Source organism: Manacus vitellinus, unplaced genomic scaffold (assembly GCF_001715985.3).
Source record: "Manacus vitellinus isolate BGI_N305 unplaced genomic scaffold, ASM171598v3 scaffold_80_pilon, whole genome shotgun sequence".
Classification (NCBI taxonomy): Eukaryota; Metazoa; Chordata; class Aves; order Passeriformes; family Pipridae; genus Manacus; species Manacus vitellinus.
This window is the reverse complement of record NW_021940818.1, coordinates 75,897-103,649: the sequence shown is the minus strand read 5'-3', so window position 1 is coordinate 103,649 and position 27,753 is coordinate 75,897. Positions and strand designations below refer to the sequence as shown.

The following is a 27,753-nucleotide window of genomic DNA, read 5'->3' as shown; positions in this document are numbered from 1 at the left end:
ACATAAACAGGAAGTTATCAAAGAAATTCAGAAAAGTCTCTGACACTTTTTATCAGTTAACCATATCTGACAAGAGCAGTTTATTTTTAGCTTACAGGAAAATTTGATGGCCACGGATTTTACAGCATGTATTTTGAACCAATAAAATATTAGAGCAACAAACTTAGATTAAAATCTTGAAATGAGAAGAAAGAGGTGCATTAATGTGGCATATCGAGATGACATCTGTAATGAAAAAACAATTGACATAGGAAGATGTCGTCATTGGAAATATTTTCTTTGCACGCAATGATCAGATTAAGTTGTTCAGTTCCTGCCGCAGTTGGATGAAAGAAATTATTTTTGCTTTGTTTACGAAGTAATCTGGGACATATCAGTGCTGTAGAGAAATGACAAGAAGAAATGCACTGTCAAGAAACTGAAAGTCATTAGAACCAAAATGCAAAACTCACTGTTTTCCTTCCATACAATAAAGCACATTGTTCCGTACATCAGCAGCCCGGGCCGGTTAGCATGGGTGTGCCTGGGATTTTGTGAAACATGAAATATAACATTCTTAAAAAAAATATATGCTTGATTTGGCTTTTATTGTTCTTCTTCTGTCTTTCATTAATCAGCACATACCATGCTGATGTACAGGGGTGTGTGTAGGTGTGCTCATGGGTATGTATGAATGAATAGCTGCCATAGATAGATCGTTACAGCAATTAGCAGAATTGCCATGAGTTGTAAAGTGCAAGGAAAATGAGGGCTAAAATCTTGAATTTGATGCAGAGCACTAGGGAAGGCCAGGAGGGAGATTAAAAGGCAAGTGGTGTGACCGGGGTGCTCGTCCAGAGAGACGAGCGATTTTCACAGCAATGTTTCGGGTCTGCATGAAGGGATGAAGTATAGAAGCAGGGATGCCAAAGTAGTGGCTTGCTGGAGAGACCTGAGTTTTAGTGGCAGCAGGAGAGGGATGAATTTAGGGATGCGGGAGCAGGTGAACCCCTGTGCCTGGGGAAGAGCAGGAATAGGATGGAGAGTTTGTGAACACAAGGCCAGGGCCAGAGAGCCGGGTCTGCCAACGAAAGCAGAAATGTGTGATAATATCATCCAGAGTAGCTTCAGTCTATCCTTGTCTCAGACCTTCTGTCCTTTTCTCAGAGACAGATATTCTCTGTTGTTTAGGGACATTTGTCACCTTTGATGAAAATGTACCAGTGGTGCTTATTCTTCAGAGTAAACTAAGCAATTGCTTGCTGGTCAGTAAAGGCAAGGCAAGCATAGCTCATGCCCTCTGACATATCTGTGAGCCCAGCCTTGTTTGGAGAGTGACTCTGGCTGAAAGGATGGGCCCGATCCTGTTTTTATGATGTGAGTGGCATCTGTGCTCTTGGCGGGTGAGCTGAAGTTGGGAGGACTGCTGTGATGCAATTTTAAGTTGTGAATGGAGCATGAGGTTTCCTGACCTCATTCTCATCTGTTAACAGTCTCATCCTCAATATGGATCTGCCTTTGCTTTGAATTTCCTATTAAATTGATAGCTGTTGCAATACTTTGACCTGTGCACAGTCTTTTTTTTATTATATTATGGCCAGTTGATATTCATTGAGTTTGCCAAGCTGCATTCATTTGTATATATTTTATCATGGTGAGCACTGCTGAGAGGCTTTTGTGTTTGATTTGTGTTTCATTTTTCACAATGGCTGGGGTGACATGTACCTCAGTATCAGTTCTAGCATCTTAGGCAGGTCTACTTAGATGCAGAAATTTCAAGTGAGTGCTGTAATTCAGTAATGACCAGAATCCACTGCTCACACACAGTACTACTATCTGTCAGTGAGGAGAAGTCATGTGCAGAGCAAAGGCTTTCTGAAACCTGCCCTGATTAATGCACATTTATCTCTATGGACCCTTCCATCTGGCTTGAACAAACCCTTTGTCCGTTATAAGGGCTTCACCATCTTTAACTTGTTTTAAAATGTCACAGGTTTCTGGTTTGTGCATCGAGATAGAAATAGGTCTTTTCTCTTAGAAGTATTGTAAAGAAAAGAATATTTAGAAGTAGATATTTGACTTTGGCATGTGACAGTCATTTTGTGAACAGGAAACAGATAAAACATGGGTTAAAATGACATACGGAAACTTAGAGTGGTTAGATGACTAGTTTTTTACTAGTAAGAGTAGAAACCTTCCCAGTTAAAGCAGTTGCAAACTTTATATCCTTGTGTTTGACAGAACAATGATAGTCTGCCCATTTTAAGTTTTATCCATTGCCCTGTCCACCTTGTCCATATATAGATGTTTCAGTGGGGTTTAAAAAACATTTTTGAGAAACAAGCAGAGGTGATGCGCGGTGTTTTCCAGCTTCTGCACAGATTCACAGAACAGTGCGAGACCTTTGAGTCCAGTCCTGTTTCGATAAGGATCTAACAGGGACTGAGAACAGCCAGGACCTGGTTTTGAGATGTGGAGATGTAACAACTTTCTTAGCCATCTGTCTGACTTTCCTTTATTGTCCTGTGTCAGGGGCCTGAACGGATCCAGTGAGACTTGACAGAGAGCATTACCTTTGCATATGGGATATACATGCAGGATATCTAATAGTGTCAACTCATGATTGTGTGCCATAAAGGGTTCTCCAGTCAGAGTACTCATAAGAGTAATTTCTCCCCCTTTTGATTACTAATTCTTAGTTAGTTGTCATCTTTAACTGTGTAATACCACACTCCCTTGTACTTCTTGTTGGACATAATACAGGCTTAATAAAAATAGCAACCTGTACAAATTAGTTTAAGTCCTTAAGAGATGAAACTGTCTCTTCGGAGTAGGTGGAATCATGTTTCTCTTAAACAAAGATATGTGAAACGAACATCTTTGTTACTAATAATAGGAGAGTGCATTGGAAAGCTCTCTCTATAGCAGATCTTCACAGTAGGAATGGTTTAAAATGTCTCCAGATCACTGGGTGAAATACAAAACGTTCAAAGGGGCTCAGCTGCAGTGGCATTTAACAGCCATTGCCTGGAATTCTGTCATCCTAAGTGAAGTGAGTGAAAGGTGCAGATATTCATAGATGGGAAACTTCCAGGACTTACCTGAAGAGTTGTCCTTGGCAAGTCATGAAGTAGCATTTTTTCTTTTGAGCCAACATAAAAGAAGTGCCTTGGCATGTTTGCAGAAGGCTGTGCTGCTGAATGGACTCTACCTGGAGATGTCTTAGAAAGATAAAGGGTAGAAAGAAAATTAGGTGGAGCTTAACCTTTAGTGTGTAGCAGCTTAGATTTTGCCAAAGGTCAGTGGGATCCCATTTAGCTGCTGCCTCCTGGAAGCAACAATAAAGTGCTTTAGTTTTTAAAAATTAATGATTGACACACACCACAGTCCTGTGTCTGGGCAGGCCCGAAGAAACTGATATATCAGTGGAATGCAAAGCTACCTGAGTTTGTTTCATACAGAGCTAATACCCAGAGCTCTGTTTCGAAGAGAACTGTGAAGATCACGTACCATGACCAGAAAATTCCTTATTATGTTTGCAGTGGGAAAAGCAAGAATCCTTTCAGGGGGAAGGGATCTGGGAACAGTGCTGAAGACCTTAAGCCTCCAGTTTTTGCTGGTTGGGAAAGATGTCACAGGAGTTTTCAAAGATGCTGACTTCCACTGGACCCAACTCTAGGATTGTGAAGCCGTAGGTTGGAGCAAATTGCAGGAGGGCTCTGCAAAGCAGACTACTTTAAAACTAAAGCCAGCATTGGAATAGGAAGCTGTCAGAGATGGCAATTGCACTGGCCTGTGCAATTGCCTTGATTAATAGGTCAGCTTGGAGCATCCTGCACTTCTAGAAACATGGCAGGCACTGGGAGGGATGTATATACTGGTTAGGAGTAGGGAAGAACAAATTGGAAAACTAATACAGCAAAGGCAGAGAATTTTGGTAGGAACCAGAACTGTAACCAAAGCATTGCAGAGCATTACCCTCCTCAAAAAGTTCTTGGTCACTGAGGTGTCTGGGAGGAACTGGTATGAGAAAGGAAAGCAGTCCTCAATTTGGATGTGGTCAGTATGGGCATCCAGCTTGAGCAGAGCTGCCCTGTATGACAGCAGTGAAGTTTCCTCAGTGCAGCATTTTGTTCAGATTAAGGGTGTAATTAATCAGTTCCTTTAGTCCTTTGAAGTTTATTAAGCATAAAAAATAAACTTTCCAGAGCAGGAGAAAATTCAACCCCAGGCGTTGTTAGAATAACAATTGTTTCAGGAAATGTCAAATTTAAACTTAGCTCTGTATGTAGGAGGGCACAGCTCTGCTAATTGCCAAGCAGCTCTAGTCCATTGGAGAGGTAGAATTGGATAAAGCTGGGCAAATGTTTGTGAAAATACTGTTATTCTAAGCAGCACAGAGGAAAGAGGCACCAAAAATGATCATGGGATTTCAAAGAGATTCCCTTTTCCCCTTAAAGTCGGTTATGTTTACTGGTGTTCCAGTGTGAGTATCGCCTCTTGAGTCAGCTCATGGTAAACGAGACCAAGGCTCTAAAGTTAACATTTTCCTTTTGAAAATGGAGACCATGCTTCTTAGTCACATTGGGATGTTTAAAAAGGGGACTTGCAGTAGTCCTCTTGCTAACTAATCCTTGGCTTTCATTTAAAGCTCCTGCACAGCAATCACTGTTCTTAGCCAAGGCATCGGGTCCTGGCCCACAGCCTTGCAAACCAGCCAGGCTGTGCTGGTCACAGGGCCAGAGCACAGACCCCAGATTGGCTTTGTGCACCTTTGTTCCCCTCGTCTGTGAGCCTGCCAGAGACTTGATTTAGTATAAAGCCACTTAGAGCAATCCTCAGGAGATCTCTGGTTTTTTGGGAGCTACAAGAAGGCAGTGTAGGTGGTTGTCTGGCTGTGCCTCTGTCCTCTGCCTGTCCTGAGGCGACTGGTGGAATGTGGGAGGCAGAACCAGAGGTAGCTTCCCATCCACGCATTCCTCCACAGCAGGGTACTTGGTCCAACTCTCACTTGACCTCTTGGGTTGCATAAAGAACATCCATTCATATTCTCAGGATGTGACGTTCTTTATGGCTCATTAGGACTCCAGTTCTTCAAACCCTTTAGTAGTAATAATAAGTAGAAGTGTGGGTAGCCTGGGGAAGGAGACAGTGTAGGAACTTAAACCAAATAGACTTAGCATGAACCTTATCTTCAGATGAGTGTTTGATTTGTATTTAAATAATTTATTTGTGCAGATTTTATCCCTGAATTGCTTGAATCCTTGTGCCTGTGGTGTCTGGGTTTGCTACAAAAGACAGAAGATAAAATTAGTGAATGAAGTCAGTTCATGTAGCTTTAAATAAGGTTTAAGATAAAATACTTTTTTTTTTCAAGTATCTATAGATGCAAACTGTGCTCAGGTGCTAATAGTGACTTGACAGTGCTGCTGTTTTCTGGAGAACTCTGCAGACAGTAAATTTGAAGAAATTGTAACATTATCAAATGATAAGTCTCCAGCCATGCTTTTGATTCTGGAGAATAATTTCTGCAAAGGAAGGATTTTCCTTTTGTATTGAGCAAAAAAGAAACACCTCTTACCCTGTACTGTCTGATGATAGTAGGTATCTCCTCTTGTTTAGATTAAAATTACAGGCCTCAGATTGCAAGTTGTAATATTTGTTTTCTTCTGATTGCTGCCTTTAGCTTCTCAGTAAACACCATTGACTGCTCTGTGGGTAACTCCGAAGAAACCTCCAGGGCTGAATATATTAAATCCACAGCATTCCGCAGAAAATGACAAAATTCTCCCCAAATTGCCCCTACAGTTTTCCACTGGCCTTCTTTATGAGCTGCAGGCAAAAGAGGGTGATCTGTTGTGCTTGTCCTATTCCTGTTTTTCTTCCTGTTTTAAATATAGTGGAATATATAAAATAATGAAGTGGTATTCAGAAACAATCCTTTTGCCAGGTCTTCCATCTGTTATTCTGTATAATCCTAATTTCTGTACAAAAAACCAGAACCATGGTATGCAACTCAATATGTTACGAGATGTTTATTTTCATCAGCACGGTCCAATAAAGTACGTAGCTCAAATATTAACATTGGAGTATGTTAAGATTTCATTAGTATTTGATCTGTATATTTTACTGACATAAATGGATAAAAATAAACAACTTGTAACATACAGAGTTACGGACTATGCTTTTGTGGATTTTTGGAATTCTGTGGTGGATTTGGGTTTTGCAGCAGATTTATTTTCTCTAATTCAGTTAAAAAAAACTATGTAATCGTTATTTGTGCTGAGTATGGTTTGAGATTCATTTTCATAATTCACCGTGGGATTTGTCTGCATAACTTCTGATGGTTAATGACCCCGTATTGATTGAAATTCTCTTTTGTGAGTCCGTATTGCTTGTGACTTGATAATGAATCAGTCAGATCACTCCATTTTAGAAAGAAAATAGATATAGTGCTAACTTACAGAAAAAAAAAGACACCCAAAGCTCTGTGCACTCTGTATATTCTGTAGGGGCTTTTATAGTGCTTGTAGTACATGCTGTTCTGAAAGTGTCATACGTGCATTTGTTGTGAACTCAAACACTGTAGAATCTATAAAGATGCAAGATTAAATTTTCCATTGCCATTTTTACAGATAACAGCCCGTCGACAATGGAAACATATTTATGATGAATTAGGTGGTAACCCTGGAAGCACAAGTGCTGCTACATGTACTCGCAGACATTATGAAAGGTAAGATAACAAATCCGAAATGCTTGTTTAATAATGAAAAAATTAATTTGGAAAGCCTTCAAAGCATTTTATAAAGAATTAGAGAAAAAGAGAGAGAGGCTTCTTGAAGATATAGTAAATATTCCCCCAACGGTTTAGTCAGATTGTAATTTAAACCAGAGTGTCTGTCTCCAGTGACTAAATAAATAAAACAAGCATCTGATTCTTCTTTGGTATATATCTTAATTTTTGCAACAGCTTTACAGTTAAAGAAGCTGAAAAAATGAGCAAAACATATTCAAGAAAAAATAAGAAATGACAGCTAATTGATGCAAACACTTGTCATCTGTCATTTTTTAGGAATACCAATTAAGCAAATTGTGGTTGTGATCAAAATAATGGGGTGACCCACAATGCAGGGTGCTGTTAATATTGTAGGTCATGCCGAGCGTTGCATTCCTCTTCTTCATTGCATTCCTTCCCTCCTCCCTGCCTGCGAGCTGCTGCCAAACACTCTTTCTCTGCAGCCATTGTAGCTGGTCAGAACTGTTGATTTCTTATTCTTCCCATGTAGATAATAACTTCCAGGGCTTGTGAAGCCAGCACGCATTGAATAAAGTACTGGAGCTGGAATGTTGTTTTGGTTTGGTATGGTTTTTAGAAACAACTCTCTCTTTTTTTTTCTTTTTCTTTTATCTTTATTCTTTCTTTTTCTTTCTTCTGTTTTTGATTTTTTTCCTTAGACAAGCAAATGCGAATAAAAGCTCAGCAATTTCAGGCTCAGATAAGGAAAGTCCAGTCTCTTGTTCCTGGGCATAAACAAGTTACTTTGCTGGGGTCAGGAAGAGACTGTACTTGCCTGTGCAGAAAGCAGCACGGCTGAGCTGTACTCAGTGGGCAGTTTTGCTCCTTATTTTAGTGCCTTCCATGTTGGCCTCTCCAAGGGACGTACTGCCATCCTCATGGAGGGAGGGGGAATTGATCATGCCCATTTACAGGAGACACCTCCAACAGAAGGGCCCAAAGGAGTTGCATGTAATGAATGCCACTATAAAAGTTAGAAGCTTTCTGGAGATTGAGCCAAACAGCAGAGCAAGCTGAGTGAGTTGCTGCACGTGTCAGGAGGGGCTTTTCCCTGCCCTCGCGCTGCAGACAAATGTTATAGATTGTTTTATTGACTCATCAGATGGTGGGTATTCAACTCTTCCCCTCCATCATTACAGCCCCGAGAGTCTCAGGGCTTCCTCTTGCACCCAAGCCAGCTGATGAGTTTCCAACTGGCAGTCTGGCTCTTCCCTCGCCAGATGTGCTTTGGAGGATGTTATTTGACAGAGGAGACCCAGGCACATATAAGCATTAGGTCTCTGCCGGTTTAGGTCGCAGAGGGAGCGAGCATTGCTGAGCTCTGTGTTGAAATCCTGGAGTCACCGAGAGCATGCATGTCTTGTAGTTGTGGAAAAATAAATGAACCATTCCAAATACTTCATGAACCCCTGTCTCTCTCTTCTGCTTTCCTGTCAGTGTTTCATGCTAGTGTTTTATTTTTTTACGTGCAAACGCCCTGAATTGCATTCCCCTTCCATGCATAGAGACTCATCTTTGTGACTGACTCAGCAGTTACTCGAGGTGTGCCGCAAACCCCACTGTGCTCACTAGAAAACCTGAGCAGACTCACGATACCTTCAAGATTGAAACCCCTTTCCAGGCTATCCAAAAGCAGTTCCGCTTGCCTCCAGCCAGTCTGAGGAAAGAGTCTTTTAGTTTATGGTTAGGTTGGTCTTGGTAAACCAGGGAGCTCAAATCTGAGTTCTTGGATGGCAGCCTATCGTGTAGTTCTGGGTTATGTCTGATATGATGCAGCACCTATTTTCCAGGACTCTGGGAGGCTGTCAGAAGATGGCATTTGGAGAAAAAGTCTTGCAGGATTTTTAGGTTAACCTTGAGCTTACCTAAAATGTGCTTTACCAAATTTGGTCTGAAAAACCAAAACACGTATACAAAAACCTCAGTGACTCATCCAGTCTCTAATTTTCTACTGTTAGATGCTTTTTTTCCACCACAGGAAAGCTGTATTAAGCCTCAGACTTGGAGAAAAGTAAATGAAATTGTCATGGTTTGTTTCAGCTGGTAATTCTAACTACAGCACCTGTAAATTTAATGCTCATTTATAACCAAAGTGCTCAGATGACATTTAATCTAAAACTAGAACTGCAGTGCAGGAACACACAGTCATGATTCAGGACACACATATATTTTCAAACTTGATTGTGAACTGTAAAGCTAAACTGGAAATTGAATTAAGCTGGAAAGTAAATGCTGAATAAACCTCATGATTTTTCCTTTTTGAATCCCACTGGCCTTTCCTTGCTTACTGGAGGCAGAATAGGCAGTTTCCTGACTTCACTGACCCTGGTGCTGTTTGACTTAGCCTTGCCATTCATCTCTACAACCACATCTCAAGGGTGTCCGTGTTGTGTTAGCCAGCTCTTTTCCAAGGTGACAGAGGAACTCCTGTTTGTACTGGCTTTAGCATACCAAGGCTGTTTAGGTGGCAGCCACTTCCAGTGACATCCTTAGGATGCTCAGGAGTGGAATGGCATGTATGTCCCAATTCAAGCACTGCATCCCACCTTCCTGGCCTCTCCAGGTTTCCCTTTGAAAGGTGGAATTTTACACACGACTTCAAAGGGCAAAAAGAGGGAGAAAAAACAAACGGCAACACCAACCAACCAACCAACCAAAAAAACCAAACACAAGCCACAACAATTGGAGAGGCAGAATTGTCTCTCTGTCTAGCAAATCCCATGAAGAGATACTAGTTTTGTCTGAAGGTGTTTATAACCTCTACAAAGCCACCATGTTGCTGCAGACTCATGATAGCAAGGATGCCAAAAGCTAAAACAAAGCCAGATTTAAAGGCTGTGGGGAATGTATTGCTCTGCATCCCCCTATTTGGAGCAGAACTTGTGGTGGTAGCTGCTGGTGTGCTGTAAGCAGGCAGAATGCTTCAGTTGGGGCAGTGTTTGCTTTGTTTCCCTGGTTAAAGGGAAAGAAAGGTTTTTGTGTGCATTTTCAGCCGATTCATTTATCATATGATATGGTTTGTGTTTCCAGTAACTGGTTTCATTTTAAAACAAGGCAAGGCTGCCAGTGTTTCAGTAAGTGTTATTTGTATATTAGTTAGACAACTTTTGTTTTATTAATGAGTATAATAATGAAAGTGCAGGTTTCTGAGTAGAAGCAATGGGTGTTTTTGTTTAAAACATAGCAGGCATCACATAATGCCAGTGAATGCATTATTGTCACTGTAGGCATGGCTGGTCTGGACCTGCCTCTGATTGGGTTATTCCAAATAGGCCCAAGCACTTCATAAAACTGTCTTTGTCAGCCTAGTTTTCCTTCCAAACCTATTCATCTCTGTCAGTTTTTAATATTAGTACCAGGCTCTTGGCTATAGTCCATTAGTACTGCACTTAATTGCTCATGTTACAGATGATTACCAATATAAAAAGCATTAATGTTTTCCCATCATGGGGCTGTGCTCTGTGCACGACTTGGACTGTACAGAGCTTATGTGTTGTTTTTGTTGTTGTTGTTGTTGTTGTTTTGGTTGTTACTTTCTTCCTTTGTGCTCCTTTGATGCACTTACTTTGCACAGTCACAGAAAGCCAGAGGTGTGTGTGGTTGGTATGAGCTGATTCAGCCTGCACCGTTCCTGTGAAACTCTTACAGCCTTTGTCAGTACCCTACATCTCTCTCTCCTATCGAGAAACCCTCAGAAACGGCTACTTTTCTGCGAAGCACTCTTCTCTGTGCCATCTTCCCCTAAAAACCACCAGATGTGGTTTTCACATGCAGGGTTTGAGGTCTCTTTTCGCTTTTACACAAAACACATGATCAGCAGCTTTAATTTGCTGGCATGAGCAATAGGCTGTGTTTCTGCAGTGCTGCTGATGTTGTTGTTAGGGATTTTTCATAAATATTACACCACCACCCCCCCCCAAAAAAAAAAAAAAAAAAAAAAAAAAAAAAAACCAAAAAACCCAACCTGCTATTTTGCAAGGTATGTAAAGTACCCAATAAAACGAATTGAACAAAACAAAAATCCTAGCAATTGCCTGTTGGGGCTTTTTTCTGTCTCCAGGTCTGGCTGTGATTCATCTTGGTTTCCTCCAGAGCAAACCCTGTGCACAAGCTTTGCACATACACGCATGGGCTGGGGAATTGTGGTGTGCAATGGCATACAGTGACTCTCCTCAGCCTCTTTGGTAGACAGACATGCCTGTGTTGGAAGGTGTCATGGCAAGCAACTGGACCAGTAACCTTCTGACCTCTTTGGGTGCTGCAGGAAGCTGGGCTTCCTCGGGATCTCCAGCAGGGATGGACCTAGAGACTCCCACAGGCCGTGTCCTGCTCTTCAGCAGTGTGTCATATCCTGACCCTCACGAGTCGCACTTGTAAAGCCACTGTGTCCTGGTCAAACCTAGCTGGAGAGGGATTTATTAGGCCTTGTGCTCTCGCCGAATTCAGGCAGCTGCGTGGGAGAGCTTTCTGCAGAGCCACAACCACTGGGAACTTGAGGAGAAGCAGATAGGTGAGATGGGTTGTGGTTCTTCACAGTGGGGCAGGGTGGCCGTGCCCGTGCTTTGGACACTGACTTGTGCAGGGTTTTATTCTGGCTGTGAGTGTGGCCCCTGGGTACTTGCAGAGCACCCTGCACATCTGTCCCTTACCAGGGGACTAAACCCCAGGAGATAAAGTGTCTTGTGCAATTCAGAGCCCAATCTGCCATTTTTCTTTCTAAATCGCTCACATAAATATTATATATTATCAGAAACACAAGGTAGGTCAAAATAAGTCCTTTACATGGTTTCCCTTTAACAACTGTAAAATCTGTCTACCCTAAGGATATTGTGCAGTAATTCAATATGCAAGAGAGCCCTGTGTTCCATGCAAATGCTGTTTGGTTTTGTTAAAGCGTTTGGATAACTTTGGTAAACATGTAAGAATTTCAGTGGAGTTTTGTAAGAAATAGCAGCCAATTTTTAGAGAGAAAAAAAAGCAGGAGGCTAGTATGGCATCTACATGAAATTACTTATGGTTATCTTTTAATACACGTTGTAATTAATAGAAGGTTTTGATTTACACTGTTAAGTGTGAAAACATCCTCAGGCAAAAATTAATCAAATGTTATGTCATGCTGTAAACTACAACTAGCTCTTTGTTTGACCCAAAAAAGACTTGCCAAGCAACAGTTTTTTCTGGTTGTTTTATTTTTGTCTTCACCCCACTTCCCTGCCCCCCTCACACTTCAGCTAGTCCCAGACTCCCAGAAAACTTCACAAGTTGCAAATTGTCTCAGTAGTTTTCCATCAAGCATGAATTTAAGCCTGAAGATAGATGAGGTGTCTCAGTTCTCTCTTTTTTTTCCTGGGTTTTTAGTTTGGAGGTTTTTTTCTTTTTGATAAATAACAAGAGGTTTCTACTTATGATTTTCTGCCCTCAGGGCTTTATCATTAAGATTAAATAACTGTACTCTCAAGCATACCACTGAACAAACATCTTTTCAATTATGTGAGTAACAGATGCTTTAACAAAGGAACTATTGAAAATTCAGAAAGCTTCCCCCCTCCCCAAAATTTAGAAAGTATCAGATGACAGAGGAATGTAATTGTTTACCATTAAAATAGATCCTTAGCTGTCCATTCAAAACAACTGAGAACACACATATTTTTCAAAATTTCTGGGGTTTCAACCTCAGAGACTTGCTGGCCAGCACTGGAGTCAGCGGGAATCCTTGGGTGCAAAGTTCTGGACAGTAGGGCGCTGCCTTTTAGTGCCTGGAAACAGATGATCTCTCTCCTGGTGGGGAGTTGTTTTCCCAGCTACATCCTGCCTTCCACCCAGGAGTTTGTCCTAGCAGAATAGTGGCATACCATGTGCCACCCACTGCTTTTGGGGTCCCAGCACACCCAGTCACCAAGCTGAGTGCTTGGAGTTGGTCAGTGTCACACCTGGTAACCACCTCTTGACATCCAGGAGTAGGGACAGGCTTGACACAAGTGGACAAGCCCCTTTTCCTTGCTGGGAGCTGAGTTGCCCCAGGAGGGTGCTGCACAGTGGGAAACATGCCATTCTCCTTTGCAGGAGCAGCACCAGTGATGAAGAGTAAGATCTTTCCCCTCAGGTTCCCCAGGGCTGCTGGGAATCTCCACCTTGTACTTCAGGATTTTGCTAACATGGCGTGGATTGTCCTGGTTTGTTTGGCTTTGAGCAATGGAGATGTGACTCAGAGTTCCCAAGGGAGAGTCAACAGGATTTTGGGGTCTCTCCAGGAGACCTGCACCCCACAAGCAGTGCAAAATGGCATCTGTGAACTTGTCCTGAGCATAGGGACTGAGCATTGCAGGGACTCTATGAACCTACCAAACAAAATGCATGTCTTTAGATGCAGAAATGGTGACTGGACAAACAGAGGCTTGTAGCAGTTTTGGTAGAGTCACCTGGGGAAGCCGCTCTGTGCCCATCACCTTTCCTTAGAGTCTTTCACATGCAGTAAATCTGCACCAAAGGCAAAAGGCTGGGGTTGTTCATCTCCCCCTGCTGAGCCCTAGGATCGGAAGTGCCTGAGCTTCCCTAGCCTGGCTGTGCAACTAAATCAACAGCTGTGTTTGTAATGTCACTAATTTCCAGTTTACTTAAAACAAAGTGTCTTTGAATTCTCTTACATTAGCGCAGTTCCCACCTTTCAGCAGTGAGCCATTCTCATTACCCACCAGCACTCCCAGTGGGCTGTGAGGAAAGTTGTTGATGAAAGGATGAAAGAACCATTTCTTTAAGGAAGGAAAGTTCTTTGGAAAGAAAATTGAACTCAAACATATTTTGTCTTTGCTGATAAAATACATGCCAGTTTTGTACTTCAGACAAATGCAAATCAAGCCATTGCTATTGTGTTCTGCACAAAAGCATGTGAGGCTTGCTTTCGTAACCCCTCCATTGTACAATGCAGTCCAGGGAAATCAGACTTGAGGAACACTCTGCTTCATTTCCTCAATGTATTTTATATTTCCATTTTGGAAAACAGACTGAGACCTTTAAGTTTCCCTTCTTTGCTGGGAACGTGTCAGTGGTGTCCAGGAGAGCTGCCTCCTACTCCTGGCTATCCCCACCAACTGATTGCTGTTGAAGGTACCTTGTTTCTCTTGCCTACACCGACACCAGTGCTCCGAGATTTATCCTTTTGAAAAGCATCACAGTAAAAAAGACAAGGCTTCTCTTGGGATCAGAGCTCAGGTGTTCCTGCTGGTCCCTTAAAACAGCTGAATTTTTGCCACTCAGTTTTGCCCCTGAGTTTCTAGGGGACAAGACTCCGGTTTCTCTCACCAGGGTTACTGATGGGGGCCCCTTTGCCCCACAGGGGCTGTTGCCAGAGCTGCCCCAAGCTGCTCTGGCTCAGTGACCACTCCTCCCAGCCCTGTGCTTGGACCCTCTGGCTGCAGGGGCTGTGGGCAGCTCTACCCGGCTGTTGTGGGGACCTCTTGAACCAGATGGTTGCCCTCTGGAGCCAGGCAAACCAGCTGTCTTGTCCCCCAACTCCAGAGGAGGGAGTTGGAGCCACTGTGACCTAAGGTGCTCAGGAGGAAAACCTTTCCCAAATTCCTACCTGTAAAGAGTCCTATTGCCTGTCCGTTTTCAGCATTTTGAAGCTCTAACAGCTTAATGTTCTCATGATTTACATTAGCATCTAATCCTTGCATAATCTCACTAATCCCTTGGCCCCAAGATATCCATTGGCAGTGAGTTCCATGGGTTAACTGGTTGCTGGATTCATTTGGTGGAGCAAATTTAAATCTTTTTCCATTCCAGTTGCAATTAGCCTCCTTAACCTGGCCAAGCATGCGAATGGGGCAACATCTCCCAAGGAATGGCCTTCGGTACTTTGTCTTTCCAAAATTATTCTTGTGGCTGAGAGGCTCCATTGCATGCTATTTGGTGTTGGACTTGAAGCCCTTGAGAAAGTACAATGATGTCGATGGGAGACATGCTGGAATATTTTATTCTGCCAAAAACAAAACAAAACTAAATACTGAAACAGAGATATAAAAAAATATTGTAGGGGTTGTGCTGAGCTGCCTCCTTCCCTCCTTCACCCTGTGTGTCCTGGGCATATGGTTCCTCCCTGGCCCCAGAGCCCTGTCATATCCATACACAGTAGGGAGAATTAAAGAGGAAACTGGCAGCCTTAACATTTAATTTCCTTCCTCTTTCTGGGCTGGTCAGATCCTTTGCATTATTGTAACTACTTTTTTTATCATGCCTATAAATAGATGTGCTCTCATGTGTCCTGTGAAGCAAAGTCGGGCCAAAAAAGTCATTCATTCTGCATAATCAATACATGTAGTGGTTGTTGGCTCAGATGAGATCTTGTATTGTTAGTTCTGTAGCTGGGAAAAAAAAATGTTGACTAATAAAGATTAAGGGCTTTTTTTTTTCCTTTTATGAAATGCTAATGATGAAGACATGTTTGATATACTGTGAAATACATTTCTCTAATGTGAAGTTTCTGCTTTTTGTTGGGGAAGAGATTCAGTCCCTAGAGGATTTTAGAATTTGTAAATATAAAATTATCTGCTTCAGTGTTTTTTAAAAAAACCTTGGCAGAAAGCCAGATTACTTACATTACTGTAATAGATTTGCTGACCTCTGACATCTGCTGCAGAGAAGTACATTGAATTTTTCATAATATCAGATGATGCAGATCTAAAAACTCAGTACACTGCACCATTATTTAATTCAGGACTTACTAAAAGAAAATCTTTTTTTGAGTAGCAGTTTATACATGATTAAACTTAATATTGCCGATTGTAATAAATCAGGATTAGTATAGTACTGATTTGTTAATCTAACTTGTATTGATTTTAAGTTGTCTTTATTTAAAAAAAAAAAAAGAAAAGAAAAAGACTGGCTTTTCACAGTGACTGAATTTAATAAGAAGCCCTGTGATAGCAAAGACTCCCCTACTGTTTCTGCTCTTGGCTGGAAAATGTTATTCTTGTATTATTCCAGGAAAAAAAAAAAACCTCATGCTGCTAAAAATCTGCTGCCTGTGGAAAGATTTTTTTAATACACTAGTGCTTACATATTCTATTTATGTTAATTGATTTATAAATAATACATTTTATTAATCTTAATATCAGAATCTTGATCACTATAAAGACCCTTTTTTTTGGTCTTCTCCTAGGCTTTACAAGTAAATATTCTTTGGACCATGAAATATTCCCCCTCTTTTCCTTTTTTATGAATACTTTGATACTTCCCTCCCTGTTGTGAAATACAGCCACAGTTCAAAGCAATGGAAAACACAGTTGTTGTTTCCAACGTACGATCCATTTGAAGTACCTTGATCCAGTTTTTTGGACATTATCTTTACCTCTCCTTGCGCAAAGATTGATTAAATCTTACCTGCACTGCAAATATTTGACCAAAAAAAAAAAAATATCTTGTGCTGGTTTCAGACATGTCACATTCTGCTAAACTATTTGGCTAACAGCAGATCGCATTCTTCTGGTGTTGGGCAATATTGACCTTAAATTGGTTAAACCGGCTGCTTTCATGGCATGTGAGCCGGCTGCTTACATGTTCCAAGAGCTGTATTAGCTTTATTACTCCTGCGCTATAAAAACTTCTAATAATCAAATGATAAGATCATATCCTGTGGGTAATTGTGTTGTACCATGACAGGATAACTGAAAAAACATTCGGTGAAAATTGCAACCAACGGAAATCTCTATGTGAAGCGGCAATTGCTGGCGTTGCTGGGCTCTGCTGCTCCCCGGGGTCTCGCAGCCCTCGTTCCTGCCCGGCTCCTCGCCAGCCGCCCCCAAAAGCCACCTTGACCACAGGGTCCGGCAGCCCGCCGGCCCTCCTTTCAGGCGAGGAGGGGAAAATCCTAGAACAAACCATCCTTGTGTTTTGACTCAGTTTTACCTTAGTCATGCCGCCTCCCCGATACACGAAACATTTAATTCCAGATTTCCTGCCGCTGGCTCCAGGCCACTGACCGGCGATGTGAAATGTATTTTTACTGCTGTCGGCCTGCCAACTGCTGAGCTCAGTGAAAAATAACTAAAATGAAAACCTTGTACTCCCACATGAACCCTTAAGATCAGAAAAGGAAATTTAAGCCACGGTAACTAATTAGCGCCCAAGCTAATGAGTTCTGATGAGGTGCAGAAGCAGGAGGAGGAGGAGTTTGTGTCCCGCGTTACCCTACAAGGCTCGACGGAGAGCACGCGAGCGGTGATTAATCGTGTCGACCCAGGCCTTGCTCCCGTCCTGGCCGGAGCCACGGGGTTAATCACTTGGCGCCTTTCAGGGAAAGGCCCGCTCCATGGGTTGGGAGCATCTCCGTGTCCCATGGGGTACCGGACAGCGTCTTAAACCTTCCTGGATGGAATATGTAGAGTTTTAATGGGCAACATGTTCCCATGGAAACAAAACAAAGTCAAACACTCCCCTCGCAGTGTTAACAATTATTGTAATAAAATGTGTTTTTATTAAAAGCGATTTTAAATATTTAACACATGGCAAAGCAGCCTGGACGCTGCCCTGTGTGAAACCCAGCCTTGCCTCGAGTGAAGTCCAAAGTGCTTTGGGCAGTGCAGGGAGGAATTTGGTGTTTTCACCAATATTTGCACTTTGCGAATGAAATGTAGCAGCCTCAAGTATGAACAAGATTATTTTTTTCTTCTTCTGCTTAGTTATGCTTTTTATTATATAAACATTAACTGTAATATTACAGTGGGAAGCAGGTATTTGGCAACTATGTATTATTTTGCTAAGTTTGCATAGAGGGAGCAGTTTCCAGTTTTAGCAGCTGTAACATGTTTAAACTCAGTTTGTAATGGGATCTGAAGATGAATATTCCCCGTGGGCTCTGCTTAGCTTCATTACTGGAGCCCTGCCAAATTCAGGGCTAGAAAGTATTATTCACGCCTCTTTGCACATACCATGTCAGAGCATGCTCAGTTAATGAATTTTGTTTCTAATATAGCATAAATTAGGTTTATATTTTAACATAATTTATGTTGTATTTTATTAAAATGTAAAATATTATGATCACGAGCAATCTAATTTCTGCTCTCTTAAGCCCAAACTGTGTTTGAACATCTAAGTATGTAAATCAAAATTGCATGCTTAGAAACTGATTCTAGGATAACAAACGAATATCTGAACCAAAGAGGTTTCTGCCTTGGAGTCTTAGATTAAAGATAATTAAGGATTCCTGGTATTTGAGTAGATTTATGTTGTTTATAAGCAAAGTACATTTTCTTCATAAAGTCGACTTTTTTTTTTTTTTAACAAATTATGTTTTCTGTATTAAAGTTCATATTTTTAAAGTCTGAGTCTTGTATTAATCCCACAGTGAGTCATTAATCATACCAAAATGCATTATAAAAACTTTAATCACTGAAGTTGAAACTGAGATTGTAATGCAATCCATCCCTTTTAATTATATCAGTTATTTTTCCTTTCAGATCAAAAATTGCAAAGGGAAAACAGATAAATTAAAACTTGGTGTGTTTGATGCTTTCAAGGGGAGGATATTTTTTGTTTGTGTTTCTTCCTTGGTTTTTTAGAGTGATTTCGTGCACTTTGTGGCAGACAGTTCCACAGTGAAAAATTCCTTTGCTTTTAACTCTTTTCCTCTCCCTTTCTTCCTTAAAATAAGACTCCTGGCGAAGGCAGGGAGCATGGTGGCTGTCACTACATGGGTGCCTTGCATGGGTGGCAGCATGGCTGGTGCTGTGCCCACCCCTGTAGGGTTCCCACAGCCCAACTCTCCCATCTTCTGCCACATTCCTGGCACTCACCCTTGCACTCGAGGGAACCACCAGCCTGGAAATTGTGTAGCTGTTATCAAGTTGGCTGTGGCTTTGTAGGTGTTTTCCTGGGGTTTGCTGCGTGCTGTTAGGGGCAAGGAGGGAAAACAAAAATAAATGGTGGATATTTTTTTATTTTTTTTAAATTAGTCTTGAACATAGTGGCTCATATCCTCATCTGGTACAAATTGGTGTACCCACACAAACCACTGCGGCGTTACTGACAACTGATCCACACCAACTCCAACTCCACTGAATTTATGCCACATGATAATCTTGCCAACTAAATTGATTTCTTATACTTGGATTTATAGATGTAGGGTTTAAACTGTTGCTTTTATGGCATGGAAGAAAATGGATTTATTAAGTAAACTGCTCATAGTAGATACATTTTTTTTCTTTGCTAGAATGGCAAAACCTGATCAATTATTTGTTCCTTAATCCCCTAGATTAATCCTGCCATATGAAAGATTTATTAAAGGAGAGGAAGATAAGCCACTGCCTCCAGTGAAACCTCGAAAACAGGATAACAGTTCCCAGGAGGGTGAAGCGAAAACAAAAGTGTCTGGATCAAAACGCATCAAAAATGAAAACCAAAAGAGCAAGAAGGAAAAAGATAATGCACAGAAACCCCAAGATGCATCTGAGGTCGGTTGCTTCCCTGCTTTTCAGTTTTTCAATTAAAAATGCACAGCTTTAATCACATGAAATCCAATGATAAAATACATAATTTAAACTGGAGAATTCCAACCAGTTGGCCTGTTAGTTTGCTCAGCAATGGAAATTCAGTTCTTGTGCTGGGAAATTCACTTCTGTCTGTGCTGCGATTTTGCTGGACTACGAATGGCAGCCAGTGAGCTCCATATTGCACAGCAGTGATGGCAGAAGACCAAGAGCTGGATCTAACAAGTACCATTTCTGCTCATTGTGTTATACAGTGGCCACCACTAAAAGATCAGCAGCTGCCAAAGGGAAACCACACAACTACCACAGTTATTTCCTAATCTAAGTACAGGGTGCAGGAACCTCTAATACTGTTGATAATACTGCGGTAACTGTTGGACACAGCTGATTTTTATAATGGTGACCTCTGGATCAGCCCTTCTGTGCTCACAGATGTGTGCACGGCTGTCAAAAAACATATCACTCCCAAGGATTTTTATTATGTTATACTAAAATTCTTTTTGGACTTGAAAGGTCACATTTTGAGGGAACCACCTTCCAAGCCCTAACTGAGACCAACTTCCCTCATGGTTTTCAGCCAAGGTTCGTATTCAGACATAATGGGTTCCTGTTCTGTCACCTGCTTCACATGGTCAGGCCCCAATTTCCACATAGAGCTGTGTTACTTGCAGGCACAGGACAGTCCTCATGGAAGAGATTGTACATTCACAGCACAGGGTAGGATGGATGGTAGAATTCATACTTGTCTGCAAATAAGGGTAAACTTCAAGTGTTGTTAAGTGATATAAAATCAATGGGGTTTTTGCTCCGGTGTTACTTAAGCACTTTCCTTTGCACATCCTGCCCGCTCTCTCCTGTGCCCTGTCTGCACCCCCTGTGAAGGAGGTGGTGAAGCTCCTCACACACAACCCCTGCAAAACATGTTGCTTTTCTTGTCTCAGTCTACCAGATGACAGCAGCCTTCAAGGCGTTGCAGTGAAAGTAAGTATTTAAAGAATGTCAAAACCCATGACGCGCCCGGCAGACTATGGCTGCTCCTTTGGCTTCATTGCCGTCTGGCAGGTACAGAAGTCCTATTTCTAAACCTCTGTGGAAGTTGGTATTGAGTCAACTACCAACAATCCTCCTCTTCGTTGCTTTAAAAAAACAATGCAGGACTGGCAAACATGGATGCCTCTGAGACTTCATGTACCCAGTTCTGAGAACAGGAAATTTTGGTTTTCATGTCCCACTGTGTCTTTAAGTTGTGCTTACAAGGGCAGTTGCATCTCCTATCCAAAGCAGAATTTCTGTTTTAGATGACCTTGATCAACAGTACCTTTAATATCTAATGTAAGAGCACTCCACAGAGAGACTTTTTGTTTTCTCTTGCATTGTAATTTTAAAACAGGGAGCCCTGTTGGGGTAAAATCCCCAAAAACGCATCGAGAGGAGACTGCGCACAAAACTGCTTCAGACACTGGAAGGTTGCAACACAAATTGCCCAAAGCAACGAGGAGAGAAGTGAAGTGAAGGCTTGCACTCCCTTCCCCTGTCATTCCTTCATGCCTGGTTATTTATTGAGGGGTCTTGGATCAGCAAGATGCATTACACATTATCTCTACCGCCACTGCTAAGCCCAGCATAACAAGTCAGCAACAGAGCAACAGCCTTAACTTTAAATTTCCTTGCTTTTGTTGTTCCCTATCTCAAACTTCCTGCTGCTTAAACTGCAGTTATTTTTGTGTGGTTTGCAGGAAGAGTTCCTAAGCTGCGCTTATCGGAAATGTAGGGAACCTAGACGAGACAATAAAAATGTACAGTTATGGCAGTTTCCTATTGTAAAATGGTACCTTTTATGGCAGAATTAATGTCTCCTCCCTGACTGGGGTGGAAGACGTGTTCTGCCCATATTTAATCAGGGTGAACCATTAAGGACCTCAACCTCCATGTCAGTCACTGTACAGGTTGGTGGTCACACACCGCCCGCGCACTGAAGGGGTCTGCAGGGTGGATGCTTCAACTTGGGGTGGGTGTAGGGCTGCAGAGCTCATCTGTGCTCTGCCATAGGGAGGTCTCTGTGCCCAGGATGTGGCACTTCACAGGGCTAGCAGAAAGGAGACATTCAGCTCCTTTGGGTGGAGCGGAATCCAAGTCTGCTGGAGCCCTGCAGAAGGTCGTATGTCTCTCTCACCTCAGCCATCCCCTGGCAGTGGAGCCCTGTTCCTGAGCCCTCATTCAGGTGCAACAGTAATGACGTGTTGCTCGGAGGGACCCTCTGTAGCCACCATGAAGATATGTAGGCACATCCCCAACCAAGCCACTACTGAAACCATTTCTGCATGTGGCCTGGAAGCTGGTCTTAGCTGTGAGCTGGAAAAGGGTAATCCAGTTACAAGTGTGCAGTCTTCTCGATTGCATGTTCAACTCTCACCATGAGAAGTGTATATTGGGAGAAAATATAACTTTAATTTATTAGGGTTGCATTTGCCTTTGTGCTCTTCACTGTTTTCCTGCCCTCACAATGACATTGTCAGTGTAACAAGACACCAGACAAAATGCTATTAGCCTTAAACTGCACATTTCCTCACAATAGCTGAAACTTCAATCAAGGTGTTGCTTAACAGAAACAAAGAGCAGAATGTACAGTTATTAAATATGGTTCTCTCTTTTTTTTTCCCTCCTCCTTGCTTTACTCATCTGTCTGGTATTTTCCTGTAATTTTATAAGCTCAAGAGACTAGCGATGGTACTTTGTAAAGGACCTAATGATGGTATTTGGCTGCAAAAGGCAGCTATGAGTTTAAGAAGAAGTTAGGATGACTAACAGACACTGTAACTAATAGGCCAACCAAACAGACAGGAATATTTAAAAGCAGCTGTGAAGAAATAAATCTCTGAGAGGGTTGGATTCGTTAGGACCGTCTCTGATTCCCCGCTCCTGTGACAGACCATAAAGCAACATTTAGATGATAACTTTCTCAATGCATCTTATCTTTACAATGAAGGAAGAAAGAAAACAATAATAATAAAGGGCTTGCACAATGCTGCTGTTTTATGACTGTCTTCCACCACAACATGTCAGAGGAGAGTGACAGCAGTTTTGAAAAGGGCTGTCAGTCAGCTGGATCGCAGATGGGACGCTCTGGTGACCTCTGTGGGTCACAGTTCAGCCAGCTACATAATGGGATGAATAGTGTGAATTGTGCACACAAGCTGTATTAATGGGGGAGCAGAACGAGCTGCGGTCCCATTGACGATAATGCATAAAAACCATGTTTGTAATAGCAGGCACACACACTTACTGAATGTTGACAACTTCATTTTAATCCGTTAATAAAAAAATGTGTGTCCTAGTTAAGCTGTGGCAGTGATTTGCTGCCTACAATAGGGATTCCTAGTATGCCATTTCTATCATTTTCACACTTTAATGCAGAAGTGGGTGTGAATGATCTCCTCTGTGATCACTGAATTTTTAAGATAGCTATGCTAGAGAGACTTTAAGTAAGAAAAAACATGGGAATTGTGTCATTTTCTTAGATGAAGTTGGCTACCAGGAGAAATTTCTATAGCCTTATCATTTGTGTTATGAAATCTGCTCTCCTGCATTTGCCTAATTAATTTTAAAAGTGTATAACCTCAGCATTTAGCTATCTGGTCAAACCACCAGTGCCTCTCGTCAGGTTACAAATATCTGCTGTTTTGAAATGCTTTATTGTAACCCTGGCAAGGATGGTGTATTTCCTAATATTTCCAGGAGATTCTTCTCTTTGTTTGATCCAACACGTGAATGTTCCAGAAAGGTGATTGGCACATCCTTCTCTAGAAATAGCCAACAGTATACTGTGTATAATCTTACAGTCTGCTGAAATGTACTGCATTCTTATTACTGTCTGTTGAATCATTTTATTAGGTTTCATCAGAACAAGAGAAGGATCAAGAATCAACAGACCAGAAAAACTTCCCCGAACACACTGCAGTGGGAGAGACAAAACAACCCATGCAAGGCCCTCCACCTCTTTTACCAGAAACAGCTCGAACACTGCCTCTGGAAAAGACAGACCTGGCAGAAAACAGCACCAACAGTGAGAAAGCCAAGGAGGAGGCTCAGCACTCCTCCTCTTTCTCAAGTATATCTGTGCCCCCAGAAGAAGACACCGTGCTGGATGCCACTGTCACAAAGCGATTGCACCCCCCAGCAGATGCCCCGGAAGACACAAAGCCTGAACAAAGACTACACAAAGCTTTTACTGACAGCTTGGAAAGCGAACCTCCAGAAATGCCCTTCACAGCTTTCCCAGTCCACCTGCCCACTCAGAGTGACATGGAAGACGAGAAATTGCCAGAGATGGCAGATTACATCGCAAACTGCACGGTGAAAGTGGACCAGCTGGGAAACGAGGATATCCACAATGCACTAAAGCAAACGCCCAAAGTACTGGTGGTGCAGAACTTCGACATGTTCAAGGAAAAGGAACTGCCTGGGTCCATGAATGATGACTCCACTTTCGGTTACACACCACTGCTGTACTCCAAGGGTAATCCAGGCATCATGTCACCCCTGGCAAAGAAGAAGCTGCTGTCACAGGTCAGCGGGGCAGCGCTGTCGTGTAGTTATCCTTACGGTTCTCCTCCGCCTTTGATCAGCAAAAAGAAACTCAACAGCAGAGATGAACTGTCCTCAGGCATATCACAAGGTCCCCGTACCCCTAATTCTGATCCTGTAGCAATTAATAGGCCTTCAGTCATACAACATGTACAGAGTTTTAAAACCAAGGAGGAAAGGAAATCAATTAATGATGTTTTTAAACATGACATGCTAAGTAAACCAGATCCTCAGCGCTGTGATTTTTCAAAACATCACCTCAGTTCTCTTGCCGAGTCATACGTACCGAAGTCAGATATCCAGGACTGCAAAGATAAAATGAGTGAGAAAAGGGCACTGCAGCACTCCCATGTGCCCACTTTCTTGGCAGATTTTTATTCATCACCTCATCTACACAGCCTTTATAGGCACACAGAACACCACCTTAATAATGAACAGACATCAAAGTACCTCCCCCGGGACATGTTCAGAGAGTCTGAAAATATTTCTACTTTTACTCAACACAAACACCAGGAAAAACTAAATTTAAATTATCGCCCATCTTTGCATCAGCAAGAAAAAAAGGCAGCGGTGGAGGCCTCTTCAGATGATCAGCCAACAGATTTGAGTCTTCCAAAGAGCATACACAAACAGACTGCAAAGGCTCCAGGCTCCAGCCTCCCTCATTCATCCATGGCCCAGCAAGAGTGCAAAGGTATCTCCGGGTTCCAGGCTGCGAGCAGCCAGGCAGTGAGCCTAGACTGTAACCCCAAAGCTTGCCGCGTGTCCCCCATGGCCATGACAGTCCCAAAAAAACACAGCGAGTTGCTCCATAGGTCTGGGAAGCAGCAGGCCCAGAGGCTGGAGAACTTGAGGAAGATGGAGGGGATGGTACATCCTATCATCAGCCGCAGAACGAGCCCACAAAACATGGGGGCTGCCCGGCCTTTGAAACGGAGCCTGGAGGATTTGGACAAAGTCATTTCTGAAAAAAAAATCCGAGCTGTCTCTCCTCTGCACTTACCAAAGGAGACCCCAGTGAAAGACAAGGTTCCTGACCCAGAGGGGGAAGGCAGCAAGCCAGTGCATGGCCTCCATTCTGGCAACATGCTGGAAAGCCACAAATTTCCCCTCTCAGCCCCCATCTTCCCAGGTTTGTATCCAGGAAGCCTGTGCACAGGGCTCAACAATCGCCTCCCACCCGGGTATTCTCATCCCCTGCAGTACTTGAAAAACCAGACCGTGCTCTCCCCACTAATGCAGCCTTTGGCTCTTCACTCCTTCATGGTGCAGAGACAATTCCTCACATCCCCAGCAAACTCCCAGCAACTGTACAGACACTTAACTGCAGCAACACCTGTAGGAAGTTCCTATGGTGACCTTTTGCATAACAGCATTTATCCTTTAGCTGCTATAAACCCTCAAGCTGCGTTCCCACCTTCCCAACTATCCTCTGTACATCCCAGCACAAAACTGTAAACCCCCTCACTCACAAGAAGAGGTCTGAGGAGAAAAGTTCAGTTAGAGACATTCCTCCCCCTGTGACGATGATGTCTCACAGATTTAGCGATCTGTATTTTTGTCAACCAGGATGCAGTCATATCCCACCAAGAGGAGCACTTCGGAGTTTTGATGGAGACAGGACTGCTTCTTTAATTCTGGCTCCCACATCAGCCCCCCCACCCCTTATCCCTGCCCCCACAAAAAAGAAAACCAAAAAAAAAAAAAAAAAAAAAAAAAGAAAAACAGGAAAAAAAAAAAAGAAAGAAAAAAATCATTTAATTTTGCGTATATGTTTTCTGAAAGGACTTGAACATGGTAAGAGCAGATGTTCAAAGGGAGCCGTGGAAACACATGCCCAGTCCTGAGCTCACTGAAACCCTGGTGAGGGCTGCATTTGCCTTTCACTGAGCCAAGGACCAGAGGCTGTGCATTGTTGCCAATGAGTCAAGGACTTGAGATGAACCTGGAAAGGAGAAACGGGCCGAGAATCTGTACAATCAGTGGATGTGCTTTTTGGGGTAACTTTTTCCTGACTTTTAAAGATTCAATCAATGCAATGTATAGTAAAATGGCAATAGATTTTTTCATTTTAACACTATTAGAACAGAAGGGTAAACACTGTTTTATTTGACTGTACATATCCACTTCGTAAACTACCAGTGTCACATTTGGTCACAATAATTTATATAGTTTCGTTTGTCCAGTATATTCTGTACTCTTTATGTTTGTTTTTTTGTTTTGGGTTCTTTTTTTTTTTTAAATTAAACAGTATCATTTTATCTACAACTTTTTTAAAGGCTGTGGCTGTCCTAATTTTTTTTTTTTATTATGTGTTTGTAATTTTTCCAGTTTCTTTATACTTTTGAGCAGCGTTTTTGTTTCGTTTTTGTGGTAACATTTACTGTTTACAAACTGAAGCAACTGGCTCAGATTAATCTTAATGGTTATAAACATACTGTAGGTGATGTTATGGTGCAAGGATGAGAAAAAGGTTCCTTTCCCCACAGCCCACCCCTGCGAGGTGCTGAGCACCTCTCGCCCTCCTCCCGTTGTTGCGATGGCTCCCACGCCATTCCTCACCTCCCACTGAGCTTTGCTTTCCTGTATCGTGGTCCGTGAATTTGTCAAGCATTGTACTTAACCTTACCTAGGCTGTGAAACCTTCCTGCCTACCAGAGAAACAAAACCTCCCTGGCACAAGCTTCTGGATGACAAAGGAGTGCAGAAAACGGATTTGTGATTTGCGAGAATGTCGGGAATTTCAGAAATTGTGAGAGGAGCCAGTGCGGATTCGAATCAGAGGCTTACGGGTTGGGTCCTGTGCCTCACAAGCAGGCTGGGCTTGGTAGGATGGGTAGGGGGTTCCATGCAGTGGTCAGGGTGGTCCTTCCACACTCCCACAAGGATCTCGGCCTCTCCCTGGGCATCCTTTCACAGGGGGAAAGCCTGGGCATGGAGGAGCTGGGTTTTCCTGATGAAAGAGCTTCCTATGGATGTATATTCACTCTGCGGGACGTCACCACCACGCAGCTGAGCACAGACATCAGTAAAGTGAAGTGTGACTTGGAGGCTTTATACAATGTGAAAATTGGTTGTGATTCAAACCATCTCAGTTACTGTTCAAAGACAGCGTAATCAATACGAAAAGAAAAATGGGAACTACTAAGAAACGCTTTGCATGCTAGGCATGTCGTTAAATTTTCCCTTGATATGAAGCCAAATACAATATATAATGTATCATACATAATATCCAAAGGTGGAAACCAGAATAATATACTAATCTACTGTTAAAAATCCAGCTTCTTCAATTAAATACTTTATATTCCTGTGGTAAAACTATATTTGATTGATAAACAGACTAGTAGAACTTAGAACATGGATGTGCCAGTGTAGAGCATCCTGCTGCTCCAGAAGTCGTACAGGAAACAGAACTGCAGGCTCATCCAGGCAGAGGCCACAGTGTGGAGGACATCTCTAGTAAAGTTGCACTAGATCTGAATCACGTAAGAATCAGGGGTTTGGGGATGGGGGGGAGGAGGGCGGGGGGAAAGGGGAGAGAATATAAAAATCTACAGCAAATGCAAACAGAACCTTGTCGTGTGTTTGGCAAAGCAAATGCTTCTCCTTGTTTTGGTTAAGTTGTGTGTCCTGGAGTTGTGCATTTGTTTATGCAAAGTGTCCAGTGTCCCTTTTGGTTATGTCCCATTGGAGTTTGCTGGTAGCCTTTTTGGAGCCGTGCTGAGGCAACGCAGAGCTGGGGGACAGGGAGAGGGGAGGAAGGCTCCTCGCTTGCCCCACGAGGAGTCTGGCCACTGTTGGCTGGGGAAGCTCATAATATACTGGGCAAAACGTCAGGGCAAAGAAAAAGAAATGGTAGCATAAACCCCCAACAGAAGCGGTGCATTATTTGTTTAAGAACTCTTAACAGAA

At 42.5% G+C, this 27,753-nt stretch overlaps 1 protein-coding gene and 1 long non-coding RNA gene across 2 annotated transcripts in view; one reads left to right on the top strand and one right to left on the bottom strand.

The window, feature by feature from the left end:
* ARID5B (AT-rich interaction domain 5B) overlaps positions 1–27,369 on the top strand; it is a 102,981-nt gene extending 75,612 nt beyond the window's left edge. The window contains exons 6-8 of the mRNA XM_008933646.3: positions 6,615–6,712; positions 19,023–19,221; positions 23,149–27,369. Coding sequence (XP_008931894.1) covers positions 6,615–6,712; positions 19,023–19,221; positions 23,149–25,299 — 2,448 coding nt within the window. The 3' untranslated portion in view covers positions 25,300–27,369. The remainder of the gene's footprint in view (positions 1–6,614; positions 6,713–19,022; positions 19,222–23,148) is intronic.
* Positions 155–16,764, bottom strand: LOC108641824. Its single transcript, XR_001922300.1, has 3 exons — positions 16,679–16,764; positions 3,081–3,200; positions 155–379 (listed from the first exon to the last, which is right to left on the bottom strand). It is a non-coding gene; the product is annotated as an uncharacterized LOC108641824 (long non-coding RNA).
* Positions 27,370–27,753: the final 384 nt, after the last annotated feature.